At 30.0% G+C, this 18574-nt stretch overlaps 1 protein-coding gene across 1 annotated transcript; it reads right to left on the bottom strand.

The window, feature by feature from the left end:
- Window positions 1-1945: 1945 nt before the first annotated feature.
- On the bottom strand, window positions 1946-13478 carry LOC100160136 (small subunit processome component 20 homolog). Its single transcript, XM_001952759.5, has 31 exons — window positions 13277-13478; window positions 12814-13100; window positions 12401-12734; window positions 12110-12328; window positions 11770-12051; window positions 11465-11709; window positions 10425-11278; window positions 10207-10366; window positions 9977-10126; window positions 9712-9888; window positions 9491-9616; window positions 9229-9395; window positions 8727-9168; window positions 8441-8658; window positions 7974-8355; window positions 7675-7861; window positions 7389-7586; window positions 7182-7315; window positions 6926-7064; window positions 6000-6848; window positions 5645-5812; window positions 5350-5575; window positions 5101-5294; window positions 4847-5017; window positions 4342-4746; window positions 4090-4272; window positions 3716-4007; window positions 3403-3647; window positions 3151-3309; window positions 2648-2917; window positions 1946-2145 (listed from the first exon to the last, which is right to left on the bottom strand). The coding sequence occupies exons 1-31, from the start codon at window positions 13313-13315 to the stop codon at window positions 1996-1998; spliced, it is 8052 nt and encodes a 2683-aa protein (XP_001952794.2). The 5' UTR covers window positions 13316-13478; the 3' UTR covers window positions 1946-1995.
- Between the last annotated feature and the right edge of the window lie 5096 nt (window positions 13479-18574).

Here is an 18574-nt window from a genome sequence, read left to right as displayed (position 1 = left end):
GATATTGTGATATGATTAATTTGGAATTTATTATAGGTACTTATTAAAGGTAAATTTTTTTTTTTTAATACCATAAACTATATAATATTATGTCTTATACCTAGACTGACATACCGTCTCCGCTCAGAATCGTTTTTCTTATACAATGATATTATATCATTGAATTCAAATTTAATACGATCCATTATACAGTAACCCACTTGTAACCTACTGTACAGCAGAGCGAAATCCACTTACCTACCTTTTTTTCATTTATTTTTACCTTTGAACAATATACTAGGAGCCTTCTATTAAAGTTTCAAGCTTTTCTAACCTACAAATACAATTTTATTGACATTCATAGAAAAAAATCTAAAAAAATTGGAAACTGAAAATATCCATTAATAGTTCAAAACAAATCAAAATATTTTGAAAATTTTATCGTGTATATAAAATGCGAATATAAACAACCAGTGAACATGTCGAGTATCTATGGTAATTTTTTTAGAGTTATACCGAAAACCCAAATATTTTTTGTCGAAAACCTATCTTGCTTATAAATTCTCGTTTTTCCCGGAACTTTTGAAAACTACTGGGAAAATTTTACTTTTGAACCCCTAAAGTACCAATTAGATTCACTTTCCTATCTTAATTTTTTTAGTTTGGATTTTTCGGATGAATTACCATAATTTATACAGTATTTTTGCCAATGAAAAACAATTAAAACTATTTTAGTTGTATTGTATTGTAATTTTTCTCCCGATTCACAACACAAGATGGCTCTCATTAACAGAAGGTGTACAGAATAGAGGGGAATTTTTTTGGCTTTACCTACGAACGGTTAGACTCTTTACTATATAATATAAGTATTTATCATTTGACATCATGGTTATTATACCACTTATACCTACGTTTCCAATAATATTTCAGTAAATTTTCAACGCATATTCGAATAGATAACGACTAATAAAAACGAAGGTCTTTGCCTCATCTACTGTAGTCAATATATATAACGATATTCTTTGTCAGTTTGTCTTACACGTACGTGTCAATAGCAATAATAAATAACGATTGTTCAGACTTCAGACACAAACGAACTAAAATATATTAAAACATTAATATATTTTTAATATAATTATATTAATATAATTAATATTATATATTTAATATTAAATTAATATTATTATATTAATAATTAACGTAAATTTTACACGGACGGCGTCTGTTTTTTGTGTTCCAATGTTCCGATTCAAATGTTTGATTTCAATTACCGTGGCGTGCCTATATATATGTATATGCCTATATATATCGTGCAGAAAATAGGTAAGCTCACTAGGTGCAAAATAATTTTGGTTGTCAATGTATACCATGGGGGACTCTGGTCTCTGCTACCCTGAGAATTCATTAACGTATCTAATAATAATATAATAAATATCTAATCTCATTAAATATCTAATTTTGAAAATATTTGAACTTCAACCACCCATAAAAAAATATTTTGACTTTCAGTAAACTGAAAATGTATTCAATTTTTAAATCTTCATAGATAATTTCTATCTCAAAATAATTAATTAGTTTCATGATTTTGATGAATTTTGTAAAAATTCTAATTTCAGACCCGCATCAAAAATTATTTTGGATTTCCATTAACAACAACTTATGAGGAACATTTAATTAAATTTTCAAATTTTTTGACCAAGTCAGCTTTTTTTTTTCTCAAGAATAATTTTAAAAAAAATAATTAATAATTAATAAAAAAAATAGAGATGAGATGCTATTCATTAACAATTCCCTTTGAGTAGGAAGTGTCACTCACTTCCTACTCTAAATTCTCACATTCACTAATTGTACTATATTTCATAAATTATAAATTATTCACCCTTAGAAGTCTGAATATTTGTACTATGCAATAGGATATTTTTTATTTTGTCAATAAGGTTCAAGAATAAAATTGACAAGTTAAAAATATTATGAATTCAATAAGTACATTTATTATACATAATAATGAATTAAAAATTAACAGTACTCTTCCAAATCTAAATCTTTTTTTATCCGTGTTATAATAGTTTTTTGTTTGAGTTTCTCCATTTTTCTCTTTTTGTTTCCTTTTTTTTTTGCTTGTTTAGCAATTTTTCTCTTGGCAGCTAATTCTGGATCGGTAACAACCTAAAATTAAAACAAATATATATATAAATTTACAATCGATTTGTGTACACATTTAAGTAAATATTGTATGCACGCGGAAATAAAATATAAATAAATAAATACATACATATAATACATCAGTCTTATAAAAATACTTTTAAAATTGGATTTGAATACAGATACAAATATTTCAGAAAATATTTAAAATATTTACTTAAATTACTTTTAAGAAAAAGTATTAAAGAACAAATACAAATATTTGGCATGTATTAAAATACTTTTTAAATTTTACTTATTTAATTATACAAGTATATACAACAATTAATGTTTTAATTAGTAATGTCTAATTTTTTGGTAATATAGTAATTCTAAAATACTTTTATATTAATTAAACAAAAAGCTGTTATTGATGAAACATAAAATAAATATAAAAATAAACATTTAAAAATTTGATTAATTTTATATATTTTTATATGTTGTAGAAGTACAACAAAGATAATTTTGAATTGTTATTATAACTCACTTGGAGTAAAGATGTCTTCCTTCTTAATGCTCTTCTAGCGTTAAGAATTCGTTGAATAATAGAACAATTTTCGTTATATATTTCTGGTCCACATTTTTTCTTAACTATAATTGATGCTGATTTAGCAATTCGTCTATTATCTATACTAGCATCATCAGTGGTAGAAAGCTCTCGAATCAATGGTTTTAAAATTATTTTCAATACTGAAATCAACTTAGAACGTTCTAACCGATGAGACAAGGCACCATAGTATTTGAACACTGTTTTTCTCTAAAAAATTTAACATAAAAATATTAAATTTAATAATACAGGGAAAGGTCAAACTGCAGCGGTGGCAGTAAAATTCTATTGTCCTGGCTTTACCGTTGTGGTGAGCTGTGAAATGTGTCCTGCAGCAATTCACCGCCACCACTGCAGTGTGTGGGGATCTTTATTCATATATACTATAGGAATAATATTTTCTACATAGCATTAATAAATCATATAAAGAAAATAATAATTACCACAGTGTTATGTTGAGGGTATTTTGACACTTCTATATAAACAAGTTTATTTAAATTTTTTAATAACCATCCTAAAGAAAGTTCATTTTTATCATCTTTGACTTTCTTGGACTGAACAAGTTTAAGGATATCTGATAAAAATAAAAGGCTTTCCATTGTCTGAAAATTAAACAAAACAGTTATAAAATTAAAACATTTATGAAACTGTTAATCATGAAATTTTTTCTGTAAGTTAGAAATTAAAATATTTACATCTTTTAATACATCTTCAAGTATTTCATGTCCTGGAATAATTTGATCAACAAGATCTAAACACAGACTCTTTACACTCTGCCGAGCATTTGAGTACAAAAATCTCTTTTCTTCTTTATCAATTTTTTTCGACGCACACAATGCAACTGCCTTAACATCTACTGATGATAAATATTTCTTCAAAAATTGAAGAGCCCCTAGTCGTACCCATTCATGGTCGTCTCGTAATAATTCTTGACATGACACTAAAATAAATGTATACTTTAAAATTGAAAACTACCATTTTATTTAATATAAATAATTATTGACTGACTTGATATATTCATGATATGTTCATTTAAAGATGATTTAGTAAATATACTAGGGCAAGTGTTAGCAATATTTACACAAGTTTGAAGGCATTGAAATAATAGGTGATCCAAATCTTGGTCATTCTCGATTGGTGTGTGAATTCGAACAAAACGACCCGGTCCATCCAAAATAACTGTACGTTTTAGATATTTGCATAAAAGTGGCAATGTTGTTTTTACCCTACTATTGAATTCTTCACCTTCAGCAGTAACAAATAAACTTATTAACTGAGCACCTAATTGTCTATGAATAATCTATATAAAAAAATTTAGTTTTTATATTCTATTAAATATTAAATATGTAATTTGTGAATTTATGTATGTTTTTAGTCATTACTTTAGTTCCCTGTAACCAAGTCAGTGTTATTTCATACAATGTAGATATAATATTTTTGGTCAATTTTCCCAACATAATTGTAATTGCTTCTGCTGCACTTTTACGACATGATGCTACACTGTCATTAACCATTTGTGCACCGAGCGATATAAACATGGCCGAACTATGATTTCTTAGTACATCCTTAAGTTGAAAAAAATACTTATAACAAAAATTATTACATAAAATACATAATAAATACACAATACTTACGGGCGGTAAGGTTTTGATTAATGAAGTTATCATTTCTAAGGCGGATTCACGTCCATTTTGGACTTCATATTCTAATTGTGACAGGAAGAACTGAATATGCCCATTTAAAGCCTTCCCAATAGGATAATCCATCAAGTATTGATAAAATGTTTGACGTGCTTGAGTGCGTACAGCATCACGTTCACAAGTAATACTAGCTTTTGCCACATGGGTCATGAGTTCTTTTAGTTCAGGGCAATTATGCTGACGGCTAAGTAACGCTTTGATAAGTGTAAATGTTGTAGTTACAGTGTTACCCCCATCCTCAACAGTCGATAGTTCTTGTTCTGCGTGAAGAACAGATTGGCGTAATTGATCATCGTTAAGCCTATGGTATTTAACTTCACGTATAAATGTTGAAAGTGTCTGAGAATTACAAAACCATATAATTAAACAACAATACAAGCTCACACAGGATACAATACTTTTAAAATAGATATTTAAGTATAAAATAAAAATTGTTTACCTTAAATGCAGACATAACAAGTTCAGCATTGTCTCCAGTGCAATTTTGACCAGTTGCATATTTGTGTATAATTTCAAACAGACTTTCTGAAATTGTTTTAATGTTTTCTTTCACAGATGGCAAATCTCGTTTCAAAAGCCAGGTCATGCATTGAAGAGATAATGTAATAAGCTAATTTAAGGAATACATTTTTATGAAACAAATATTGTAATTTAAATATTGAATGCTATGCTATTGAAGTATTTGCAGTATACCTTTATGTGTTGAGATTTAAGTGAATCCATAATTAGTGAGACAAACGGATCAACAAAATGTGAAAAAGCGGCACTCTTTAACATTTCACGCTTCAACATAAATTGGAATAAACTTAAACCAAATTGAACAAGTTCATGGGCATTTGTACGAGCACACACTGTTCCATCAAATGGCGTGGAAGTACGTTTTGGTTCTAAAATCAGAACAGAATAATGTATTTGTGTTTTCCAATAGAACACCAATATTACCCTGAGGAATAATATATGAATCTGGTTTCTTAAGCTCTTCTTTTTTTTTAATTTCTTGTTTGGAATTTTCGTTTAGTGCTGGAACACTTTGAGATACTATACCATATGCAAACTCTAATAGGGATTCAGTATTAATAAATTTATTATCAACTAATCCAGTGACAATGTGCCGCAAGCTTTCATTACACTTTCTGATGTTTTTAAATGATAATGTTGAAAACAATATCTAAATAATAATGATAGAAATTGATATTGAGACAAACTTTCAATAAAAACTACAATTATTAATACGCACTTCTTTAAATGGCATAATTATATTAATTAAACATTTCTCTGTCACAAATTCTGCAGCAATATGTAAAGTGTTATAACTCTTGTTACCTCTGGCTTCAACAGTTTTTCCTGCAATTTTTGTTACTTCTTTTTCATCAGAACTTGAACCAAATAAATCTACCTTGACAACCTGTAGTTAAAAGATACAGGTTAATAATTGTCATATTTATATATTTGTAATTTATGATCACCAGTAATAAATAAATGTATAATATATAGGCACATAGTGCATTTATGTGTTTAAAGTATATTTATTAATTTTATGATTTTTTCAGTAATATAATGTATTAAATACTAAGTGTGACATTTTTATTTACCTCTAAGATATAAGGCAGACAACTATCCATATGGCCTTTTTCAAAACGTTCACTTAGTGATACAAAAATTGCATGGATTGTATATATGAGAACATGAACTTGGAAACCTTGAGTTAACAATGCAGTCATTTCATTTAATAGCATGCTCATATAGCTTGTACCAAGTGTTACCATAATATTTTGTAATGTTTCACGAGTCACACGCCTCACACTTTCCAAACGAGATTTCAAAAATGTACACAGCTTCATGAAGACTCCTTGTAGATTTTCTTCCAGCATTATTTTTGGTAACTTTTTTAATAGTTTCACTACAGCCAGCGCAACTGGAATTTTCAACATTTCCATTTCTTCTTTATCAAATTCAGCTTGTTTTCTATTAATTTTATGACTACGATCAGACTCTGAATACTGAGCTAGATTTTTGTTAAGCTGAGGCAATAAACCTACTGAAATTGCTTTAGTAATTTTAATTGCTGTTGATGGACATAAAACATGAATTTTTTCTAAAATTAATTCATTTATCTCATTATTTTCGTTTTCATCATCATCATTATCATCTACATCCATCTCATTTTCAACTTCATGTAGTTTTTCAATCTCTGATTTATGATTTTGTGTTATATTCTGAGAAGTGTCTTTAATGTTTTTTACTGGAGTTGAATTCTGTATAACTTTAGATTCTCTTTCAGCTGTTCGTGATAAATCAAAATGAAAAGAGTCCAATATACCTGACACAATGCGCACTGTTTGTTTTTGGAAATCAATTGACTGGCGCATTTTATTTAAATAGAGTTTAAGTAGAGTTTCATATTGTTGCCACGGAAGTATGCGACTCATTGTAGTAACAGCCTAAAAATTTAAATGTATGTTTAGAGTGAATATACTTTTAGTTAAAGTCTATTAGATATAGCATCTATCAATCTTACGTCAATAGCAGCATCAACCAGACTGTTCTTAGCAGAGTATTTTTGAGAGCATAAAAATTGATTTGCCAATGGCAAAAGGTAGTGTACAATTGTTTTAGGTCTTGGACAATGATAACTTTTCTTCATGATTTCACAGAACCTAAGTAGTGAATCATAAATACCACCAAATAAAATAATATTATTTGTTTAAATAACTTTTAAATATATTTTAAAAAAAATTATAAATTTTTATAAAATATAAACTAAATTTACCTACCTATGTAAAGCCTTTACTTTTCGATAAGTTTGTAGATGTTGAATATTCTCAAAAAAGTCACCTTCCAGATCAGTTTCATTAGACAAAGGTTGTAAATCGTTGAATACAAAATGGACATGGGCACATTTTCTTGACTAAAAAAAACAAATAGTTGGTATAAATTTACAATAATTATTGACAATATATTATAAAGCATTAGTAACAAACCAAATGTCCTAAGAGAGAAATTGTTTCATACTGAACCAACTCTTTACTTCCTTGAATTCCATTGCGTATTGACGGCAACAAGACAGAATCCAGGATAAATGTCCGCTCAGATGACTGTTTTGCATATTTTAAGCAAAGATAACAACTAATATTTTTTAAACATGTACTTGCTGTATCTCTAAGACCAATATCATTTACCTACAAACAATATTAATTTAATAATGTATCTAAGTAATTTCATCATATGATTTGTTTGTTCTTGGGTATATTATTATTTATTACTCACATTATTAAAAATATAAAAACAATTATAAATCACAAATGCACCAAATTCAACAGAGATATCATTACTATCCAACAGATCTTTAATTTTTTTTAATGCATTCATCCTACAATCAAAATCTGGTTGATCCAAATGCCTCTTGTCCCAAGCATTTAAGTTATATAGTATATCACAATGTATGTTACTATTCCTATTAAATAAAATATTTAATTTAAGCATAACAAAATGAAGTTTTATGTGGAGTGATGTGTATAAATATAATTGAACTAAATTATTTTTCTTCAGAGAATCAAATTACTTACGGACTCTTCTTAGAAATGATTTTAGTGAATTCAAGTAACATATTTCTACTGTGTTGTCCAATAACAGTTCCATACAGTGTGGCTAACTGTCTAGGCAATGATCCAACATCATCTACATTTGCTACTAAACAATTAACAGTAGCAAATAATGGAGCAATAGCCATGTCATCGCCGGTAGCTTTTTTCAATAATACCGGGAACAATAAAGAAAGTAAATTTGAACTAGATTGTTGATCTCGCACTAATTCAGAAGCTCTAGTCAATATAGACATTTCGATTGATGCAAGGCCAACGCCTCTCTTTTTTGACAATTCGTTGTATAAATATTTAAGAATAGTTGGAAGGTAATTATATAATAAACGAGAACCAACATTTAAAACATCTATTAACAATAAATTTAAATTAACAACATACATATGTGAAAGGTACATATTTTTTAAATATTTAGATGTTATAAATAGCATTACCTTCATACTCTGAGGGTAAAGAAGGAAGAGGTATATCAAGAGCTGGGACATCAACATCCATTGCATCATTATAAGTTCCATCAAAAGTTAATAGTCTATCAATAACTTCAAGAATAATTTTTTTAACTCCACCATGAGTCTTGTCTGATGTTAATATATCTATTAAAATTTCTATTGGCGTTAAATTATTTATAGGATATCCCAATAAACAATAGTATCTAAAAACAATTCATCTAATATAGTTTATAACTGATAACTAATTATAAAATAACCTATTAATAATTACCTGGGTATTTGGCTCCAAACCACTAACAATTTCATTAAAGGAGTAGGATGTTGCAAACATTCGACTGGCATTTTACTCAATGATGGTTCAATGAACACTTCAAATACAGAGTCCAAGAAACTTTTGTTCCATGAGAAATTTTCAAAATGTTGAAAGAATGTTGTTAATGTTTCAACTGTGGTAACTCGAACTTTAGATATTGTGCTAAAGTACCCAGCATGTACAGAAGAACGATGCATCAATATAGCTTTTACATTAGCTCCAACACACAACAAAACTCGTAACATGTAATAAAGACCATCTGTGCCTGATAATGCTCCGCATTGCTTTAATATAACGGCGCACATATTAACTGAAGATAGTAGACGTCTAGGTGGAAGGACATGTTCTAAATCAAGAGTGTCTACTATATGACGTGTCATTACTAAGGGACATTCTGAAACTAAAAAAAAAAAAATACTGTTTATATAAAGTTAAAATTAAATGCCACAATATATATTACATTGAACTTGACAATTGAGCACCCTGAATACCATTTGCATGAAAACAATGAGTTCACGCTCTTCACAACCAACAAGAAAACGCATAATAGCAGTTCGTCGATTTTGTCCAGAACACTTGCTACCTGACTTAGGGCCACCTCCACCCAATAATTTACCATAAATCATTCTAAAATATAATTATTTGTAAAATAACAATGTTTTAACAAATAAAAATGTATAAAATGTTTATATATACATATAATATTACTATTTTGGGTATACCTCATTATAAGGGGCATTAAAAGTGGTCGATGCTCTGATAATATTGCTTCACTTTCTGAGTCTACTCTAAACATAACTAATTCAGCTTTAAATGATTTTTCATTGATTAATTTATAAAGGTTTTCCCTGTAACACAACAATTTAAAAAATAGAAATGTAATGTACATAAAAATAATGTGTTGTATTTTGTGCAACAATAATACTAGTTTTAGTTGCCTTACTTGTAAGGAGTAACATGTTTTTGTTTATATGTTAGCAGACAATCAAAAGCGGCTTTTTGTATCTCAGCATTCTTGTTTGAAAGAAGACTTAAATAAACATCAAATACTTCAGACTCTTTATATATTCCTTTAGGATTACGAATGGTTGACATTAACTTTAAATGAGATAATAATAATCTAAAAAATAGTTAAATAAATAAACCATTCAATATCATCAAACTTTGTATACAATATTAATGAAAATAGATCTGGAAATAGATCATACTTAGTGAGAGATTTATTTGAACTAAACGATTCTTCAGAACTGGTTTCATTTAAATTATCCTCAATATCAGTTTCAAGATTTGCTTCATCGGAATTTTGTTTGATATTCCAACTATTTGCTAATTCTGAATTGCTCTGCATGTACTCAGTTCTAAATAAAAATTACATTTATTTCATTTAGTAATTTAAATCATGATAAATATGTTATCTCAATATTATATATTATTTTACCTAATAAAATTTAGAAAATGTGTTACGATATCTTTATTTTTCAATTCTATTAGATCTCCAAAATCTACCATACTATTCCATAATAAAATTCTATAATTATTTATATCTACACGCTCTGTAGTGTTATTCAACTTTTTATAACGTTCAGAAATAAAGTCACCTGAAAAATTGATAACTATAAAAATGGAACTAAAAGCAGTATTTAATAATAAATTTACTCATAAATTCTTCTTTAGGTTCAGCAGGCTTGATAACATAATTATCATGTTTGACACTCAGCTCAAGTTGTTTTTCATAAACAGGCCAAAATGTCTTTGATATTTTAGCATGAGATACTATTAACTTGACAACTGGATCCCATATTGGTCTGAAATTGATGTGTAGATTGCCTAAAAGGAATTTTACAGCGATTTCTGATGCATCTTCAACTGTTTTGTATGTATTTAAAAATGTATCATTATTATCCAAGTGTTGAATACGTAAAAGCCGTGCGCGATATTCATTTAATGACACCGGTACAATTTCTACAGATTCTAATAATTTGAATAAGCTATTCCTTTCCATGAGATGTGTATGTGTGGGCGAATTTATTAATACTAATATTTTACAACTTGTAAGACGAACTTGATGATATGGCGATGACAGTAAATCAATAAGTTTAGTTTCTAATTCCTTGATGTAATTATCGCTAATTTGAATTTGTAAATTTGAAATTAAAACATGGATTATTTCTAATACCAAGGCACAACATCCAAACTTATTATTTAGAAGTGACTTTAGTTTAGGTATTAATTTATGCAAATCAAACCAATCATTAAAATTTTCTTTCAGTCTCATAATCGTTTCAATAATGTTGAGAAAAGAGAATAGATTTATAACATCAGGATTTTCTAATTTTTTTGTTGTTAATTCTAACAAATTTTTTAAAATGTTTGTAGAATTTATTTCATTGTGACAAAAATGCTGAAGTAAAATCAGATAACATGGAATATTGTCAGCATCACAATTACTGATTTGAATATTTTCTAAATATTTGAGAATGTAGTTCCCAATTATTTCGCTGTCATTATGCCTGAAAATAATAAACAATGTATTGTTATTACCTATTAAAATTGATTACACAAATGTGATAATATTATCTTAAGCCGCTTAACTTTTAGATTATATTCTTATTCAACCTTTAAAATTTGTGAACCTTTCTAACAGATTAGGTAACTTGTATGAAGAATATAATATATTATATTAAACTATGTGTTACCTTCCATAAAGTGTATTTTTGTAATTAATCCTCCATTTGTCATAGCCATAAGATTTGAGCGAAGAATTATCACTTAAATACCTAGATAAGCAAATAACAATAGATTTTGGGATTTCTTGATTTGCAGTAATAAGTTCAGCAACAAAATTTAAAAATTTTTGAATAATTGAAAGCTCAAAATTGATATACGTGTACATTTGCTCAGTAAATGCTACTAAAATGTTAATATTTTTTGTAGACATAATCTGGAAATTAAAATATATAAATAACTAAATATTATAATGTATAATATGTATACTACTTACTTTTTCTATTAAAACATTAGCTTGATATGACGGCATACCTATATTTGATAGGCAGAGTGTGCTTACAATAGAACTTAAAGTATGTAAATGATCCTCGGCTAACTGGGGTAAACAATTCAAATAACTAAGAACCCATTCAAATATTTCAGTCAAATTTTGAATGCATGATCCATTTTTATGAGCTATAAATCGATGGCAAAGAATCAAAGCTTGATTTAAATTGTCAGTAGTCCTTTCATTTTGGTTGTTATTGTAATTTGCCAAAAACTCAGATGTTGTGTTCTAAAATAGAAACTTTTAATATTATAGAAAAAAAATATATTTATTCAATACTTTATACCTTGAGTATTGTCCATATAGGTGTACTCTTCTTAGGTTCAATATGTCCAAGAATATTATCAAATAACATGTCCAATACATCATTCAGTAGCTTATATGAAATGTCCATGTCAGCAAGAGAATTTAAGTAAACTGGTAAAAAGTAATCTGCACAAGTATGTAAGCCACCAGCCATGCCTTTGATTACTTCAAAAAGAAGTTTGGAACAACCATATATACTCTGAAATATATAAAATTAATTAAATACATAGGGACAAAATATAATAATTTTAATAAACAATAAATATTTTACATCTTTTTTATGTTTTAAATTTTTGAGAACCATTTTCAAAAAGTGTTTCTTATCTTTTACTTTTCTGGCCACAAATGAAAAACTTTCTGCTGCAAAATCATTCACATAGGGTGGTTGGTCATCTCCAAGTAACAAAACAATACACTCAAATACAGGTTTAATATCACGCACGATTAAACGCCACAGAAACTTGAATAAATAAGCTAAACAAGTAAATGACCACTCTATTTGCTCAGCATCTTTTGTCCGTAATAGTTTTATACATAGTCTTAAAAATTCAGGAAAATATTCATAGAATTCTTGTTGTAAGTCTTGAGCAAATGCAACAACAAACCTTTAACATAATTATACCAACAAGTAAAATCAGTATACAAAATACAGCAATTCTAAATTTAAAATATGAGCTGTCTTACTCAAATGCAGCTTGAATTGAAAGTGGATCAGAATCATCCATGTATTTAAATAAAACTTGTGATATTTCATGTTTTCTTGCCAAGAGTTGAGGCAAGCTTTCCAACTGTGACTGTTTTAAATTACTGCATAATTGATTATAACTCTCAGATCTGTTTAAATCATTCCATCGTTCAATAGCCTGAGAAAATCGTGTTTTCTGAGTGTCATCTAAATCTTCATTGCTATGCCCAACACGGTGGAACACGTCAACATCAATTTCCGATATTCTCTCGCTGAATGGTTGAAACTTAAGGTCAAAACAAAATATTAAACATTTAGCATAATATGGTTGGAATAATATTTAATATTAATACTGTAAGTATTACTGTATTTAACAGTATAAATTCGATGTTATTTTATGCACCTTAAATATTGTAAGCATAAAATTATATTTAACTTGTTATTACTGTACTGGGTTCTTACCTTAAACCTATTATATTCTTTATGCCGGTGAGGTTTCATCTTGTTAAAATAACGTTATAACACATAAAACTTGAGCTATAAATATCAAAATGAAATTCAAAAATAATTTAAAGATTTGAAACTTTGAAAGTAGTAAACATTATTGTCAAACAGTAAACACATTAGACAACCACAAGCCGGAGCCACGGCCCACGAGGTCGACTATCATCATAGAATATCGTTAGTGATAAGCTGATAATAATTGATAACGCACACCTCATCAAACCACATAACCACGATAATATAACCACAGATATATATATATATTATAACGCCGTGTATAGAGACCGTGTATATAGTTGTAGAGATCAGCACGGGCCGGGCCAGCCCGACCCATACGGGTTAGGTACGGGCTTGGTAAGGGCTTGGTACGGGCTGGGCTGGGCCATAATTTAAATATTACGGGTTGGTTATAGGTGGGATCGTAATATTATTCATCGGGCCGGGTCGGTCAACAATACAACTTATTAATTTAATTCGTAACACTATATGTGATCTAGGTTATCTAAATTAATAATAATAATTGTATTACCAGACTGTATGATATTTATAAATAGATCACTGGTAAACACAAATTTTTGTCTACTATGTCAATACTGAAAGGAAATAAAGTTGATGTATATTTTTATTTACAAACGGGCATGGTCAGGTTGGACTTTGAAAAAAATTACAAACGGACCGGGCCTGGACGTCGACAATTTATATGTTTAACCTTTGGGCCGGATCGGGCCGAAAAAAAACGGCTCGTGCTGATCCCTAGTATATAGTATATGATCTAAGGACCCGACCATCCGGGTACATACTGCGCATGCGCCGGGACGCGTATTAACAAAGCCTCTATAGCCCCAGCGCCGTACATTAATACGCGCATTTCATTGGCCCATTTGAATTTCGCGCCAACATTTAATTATTATAGTTTTTCATTTAAATGGCGCGCGTTTGATTATTATTATAAATAATATAATAATATATATTTTTCGTTATTAATTGTTATTTCTATTTGATTAAAAACGTATTTATTTGAAAACATAAGAAGACAAATGAATGAACATTTCATATGTGAAATTGATTGGTCAAAGTCAGACTTAGAAAAACAAAATATTATTATTGGAGCGAACTTAATTGATATGGAAAATGCAATTGAATGGGTGAGTTTGTTTAGTTCAATATCAAATACAAAATTGGATTGTCAGTTTTGAATTAAATTTTCCACAAAAGTAAGTACAGTTAATGTAGTTCTCTTAAAAAAAATCTTGAACAAAATTAAGCAAAAGAAATTGATTAGAATTTTGACGAGACTGTGGCAAATAGGGGAGTGGTACGTCAAAGAGCAACATTGTGCCCGGGCGGTAAGACCTAAACTATATGTTATAAATCTATAAATCTATATGTTCTCTGCTGGTCACCTCCACGGAACGACGAGATGGCGGTCGACGGCGTTATGAGCCTCGCGGCGGTCGCCGACACTCGAGCTCATCGGCTGGCGGATCGGTGAGCGCCGGCGGAGACTACAGATGGAGCTATATATTTGTGATAGGAACATGGACGTCAGAATCGCACGCGGATCCGCGGAAACCATTCCAACGTTTTTACGTTTCAGGGTCCGGTGGTGCGCAACTCTTCAGCGCGGTGAAGGCCGAGTCCGACGTGCCAGGACGAAAACCACGGAGAGTATCAGGTGTGGTCCACCGATTCTCTTCGGTTTTCAACTTCTCAGCACGGCGTGACAGAGGACGCAGACGCGGCAGTGTCGGGATTCTAGGACGAAAACGTGTATCAGGACCGCAACGCGTCGAGGTGCGGTCCGCCGATTCTCTCAGGTTTTCGTGCAGCGGTAATCTCGCCGGCCGAGTCTTGTGCCTCCGGTCGCCACCGAGTCCACAAGCACAAATAATATATAGCTGTCTTCGCTAGCTCAGTAGTCAGTGTTTTAGGTCTGCGCCTCCGTTGATGTCGTTGTCACCATACGGTCTTGTCTTCACTCTTAAAATTCACAGTTCAAAATTTAAAATTCAAAATTTATATACATTTGACTAAATTTTAGATTCTTAGCGGCAGTGCTCGAATTGGGAATTATTAAGTAGAGGAGCATCAATCCAACAATTTATAAACTGCGTTCCAAGTGCAAAATTAGTCAACGCAGACTCGTGGGGGTCGACCCCCACACCCCCCAACTAATTCCTAGTTTTTCAATACTATTTCACCTTAGTTACAAAATTTTCTATTCAAAATTTCCAAATATAACATATTTAACTATATGTGCCTATGTAACATGTAAGTAAATATGGATTTATATTTTATATTCACCTTATTTTTCGAAATTTTTATCAATAGAAATAATACCTAGGTACCTAATATTTCGGTAGGAAATAAAAAAATAATAATTATTAGTGATAATATCTTAATAATTATACTTTGTGCTACTACAGACGCATACCTATGTCAATTGTGAACACTAGTTCCCTGCAGATATTTACAAACTAATGCCCAAAACAATTTTTATTAAAATTAAGAATGGATATAAGTCGCGTAATCTATAAAAATGGGTCGTGATACGTCTTTTTTGTTAAAAAAAAAAAGTTTATTATAAAATTATAAATTATAAATTCGAATAAGTAATGAATGAATTGAAGAACCATGTTTTACAGTAGATATAATGATAGTTAAAATGTCTTTTTTTCTTTTATGACCTACAAAGGTGACACGAGTGAAAATATTGTTACAAAAACAGTGGATCGGGAGTCAAAAAGGTTGAACATTACTAGTCAAAACCATAGATAGGATGAAAAATAATTTTATATTAAAAAATGTAAAATTACTAGGTATTCATTATTAGGTTTATCTTTGACAAAACAATTTAGATCCACTCCAAATTTTAATAAAAATTATTTTGGGCATTAGTTTGGTCCGTCCCTCCGTCCAAGTAAAAAAAAATAGTTGGGGTACGCAAAAAAAAATAAAAAATAATAGAGGAACGTGCGCAGCGTGCGCAACCACAAATTCGCAACCCCAATTCGAGCACTGCTTAACGGAGCAATGAATGTATTGGTTGTACTGCAATGATGTCTGTTACATTTTTTAATTTTTTTTTGTGTATGTACACGATAAGTAATCGAAATGAGACTCTGAAAAAAACCGGTATCTTGGAAGTTTTCATGCATTTTAAATTTATGATCGTTATTAATTATTATTTGTTAAAATACAAATTTTATGGTGCCATAGTGCAACCCAGCAACTGTTAGAACATGTTACATGTGTTACTGTTGTCCAATGGCGTCCATTCAAATTTGCTCAGGATGGGGGGGGGGGGTTTGGTTCAAAAAAATAACCAACACTAAAACCTTCTCTTTAAAACTACCCATTTTCCTAACAATCAAACACATTACACGTATAAATATTAATAGGCAAAATAACAAAACAAATACAAAGATTTACATAACTCATGGCAGTTAAATACTATTTAATATGTACATAGTATGTACAGAATATTATATATATTATATTATTAATTATTTATAATAAAAATTATATTATCCTTTTTTTATTGGATAGTTCAACCAGCACTTCATCAGGAGTAATTGAATCGTTTTTGTTGATAGAGAGCATAGCTAGACCATTAATGTCTTCCCTATTAAAATTAATTACAACATTAATTCATTTTCCAACGGCAGAATCAGAGGTGGATAGCTAGTATTTATGTCACAGGGAAATATTTGAAGGGGACCCCAAACAGAAAAAAAATTTGGTCGCTTATTCAATCTAACACCTATAACTATAAATAAAATATTTCGTGCGAAACCGTAATTTTAGTTTGATGTGGGGCTGGGGAAACGGCATATGAGGAAAATGCTTTTTTCGGTTGCAAGGGAGTTTTGAAAAATTTCGCGTAAGGTCGTACAAATTCCGAACTAAATATCTGCATAGAAGTTTCATATAAATAAGTAGTTTTGGAAATAAGGGAGGGGGGAGGTGGAGAAACGTTTCTATAGCCCCCCACACAAATTATAACTTCGAAAAAAAATGTGTACAAATTCTGTACTAAATATCGGCCAAAAATAAATTGCGAAAACTCAATATTTTGTTAGGGAAACATACGAGGATATTTCGGACTTAGATTAACGATAAAAATTTAAAATACTATGTTAAAAATCACTAAGTAAATTCTTGACTTGTGGTATTATTATATTGTTAAAAATAACAGTAATAATAAATAATAATTGATATACCCGAGTGGGCCCTCCAACATAAACATAGACGGGGGCCCCACAGAGAAAATTCCTTTTTCCACATGGGCCTATCCACCCCTGGGCAGAATAGAACAGAATGAACGAAAATTTCATAATATTCATAACGAAAATGTTTAACATGGCCATTTAAGATACTGCTATAAATATAGAATTTATTTCACCGTATATATAGTCGTTCACGCGAAATTCAACGATTATAAATAACGTAATCGGTTTTTTCTCCGTTGTCAGATCGAGTCGGTCGAGATAATGACAATATTAAGATGTATTTATGTCTGCACGTAACTAACTGACTGTGTACGATCAAATGTCTATTTTGATTGATATACGGCATCCATAGTTTCGTTATGAAATCGTTTTTCGTTGTTGATAAAGTATAGTGTTACACTCAATAGTCATATATATGACGTATGTTTGTGTATACACGGATGATTAATAATGAGAAATTCATCCATAATATCACAATTTTTTTTTTTTTTTGATCCTAGAGGGGATTTGATCCCGAAAAAATATATTATATAATAAACCGTCATAATTATTTAATTTATATTCAACAACAAAAACAAAAATAAAATGTCAATTAGTATTGGCCAACACACAATCAAAAATGACAAAAATATTAAAATCCCTGGCATAACATTCGATTCAAAATGTTCTTGAACACCCCACATTCTACAACTAAAACAAGCCTCCGCCAATCGACTTAATATAATTAAAACGTTATCCCATACATCATGGTGAGCCCATTCCTCGGTACTTATCAAGATCCACAAAGCTCTCATCCTGGCCAAATTAAATTATGGATCACCCCTATTTTCTTCAGCAAACCACCGGCACCTAAAAAAGCTCGAAACACTCCATAACTCACGTATGCGACTTGCAATATGGGCATTCCGTTCCAGTCCCATTGACAGCATAGAATACCCTCCCTATCACTGAGATGGGCAGAGCAGAAAACTTTACTGGCAGCCAGAGTATATAGATCCCCACAAGGAATTTCCTCATCTCCCTT

Source organism: Acyrthosiphon pisum, chromosome A2 (assembly GCF_005508785.2).
Source record: "Acyrthosiphon pisum isolate AL4f chromosome A2, pea_aphid_22Mar2018_4r6ur, whole genome shotgun sequence".
Lineage (NCBI taxonomy): Eukaryota > Metazoa > Arthropoda > Insecta > Hemiptera > Aphididae > Acyrthosiphon > Acyrthosiphon pisum.
The sequence above is the reverse complement of the archived record's forward strand: the minus strand, read 5'-3'. Positions and strand labels throughout refer to the sequence as shown.

Excerpts from the sequence above, each read along its gene's own strand:
- LOC100160136 (XM_001952759.5), bottom strand. The coding sequence starts at position 13,315 with ATGAAACCTCACCGGCATAAAGAATATAATAGGTTTAAG. Across the intron at positions 7,862-7,973 it reads ATCATTTCTAAGAAGAGTCC|GAATAGTAACATACATTGTG; the intron begins GTAAGTAATTTG and ends TTTATTTAATAG. Across the intron at positions 3,648-3,715 it reads ACATATCATGAATATATCAA|TGTCATGTCAAGAATTATTA; the intron begins GTCAGTCAATAA and ends CATTTATTTTAG.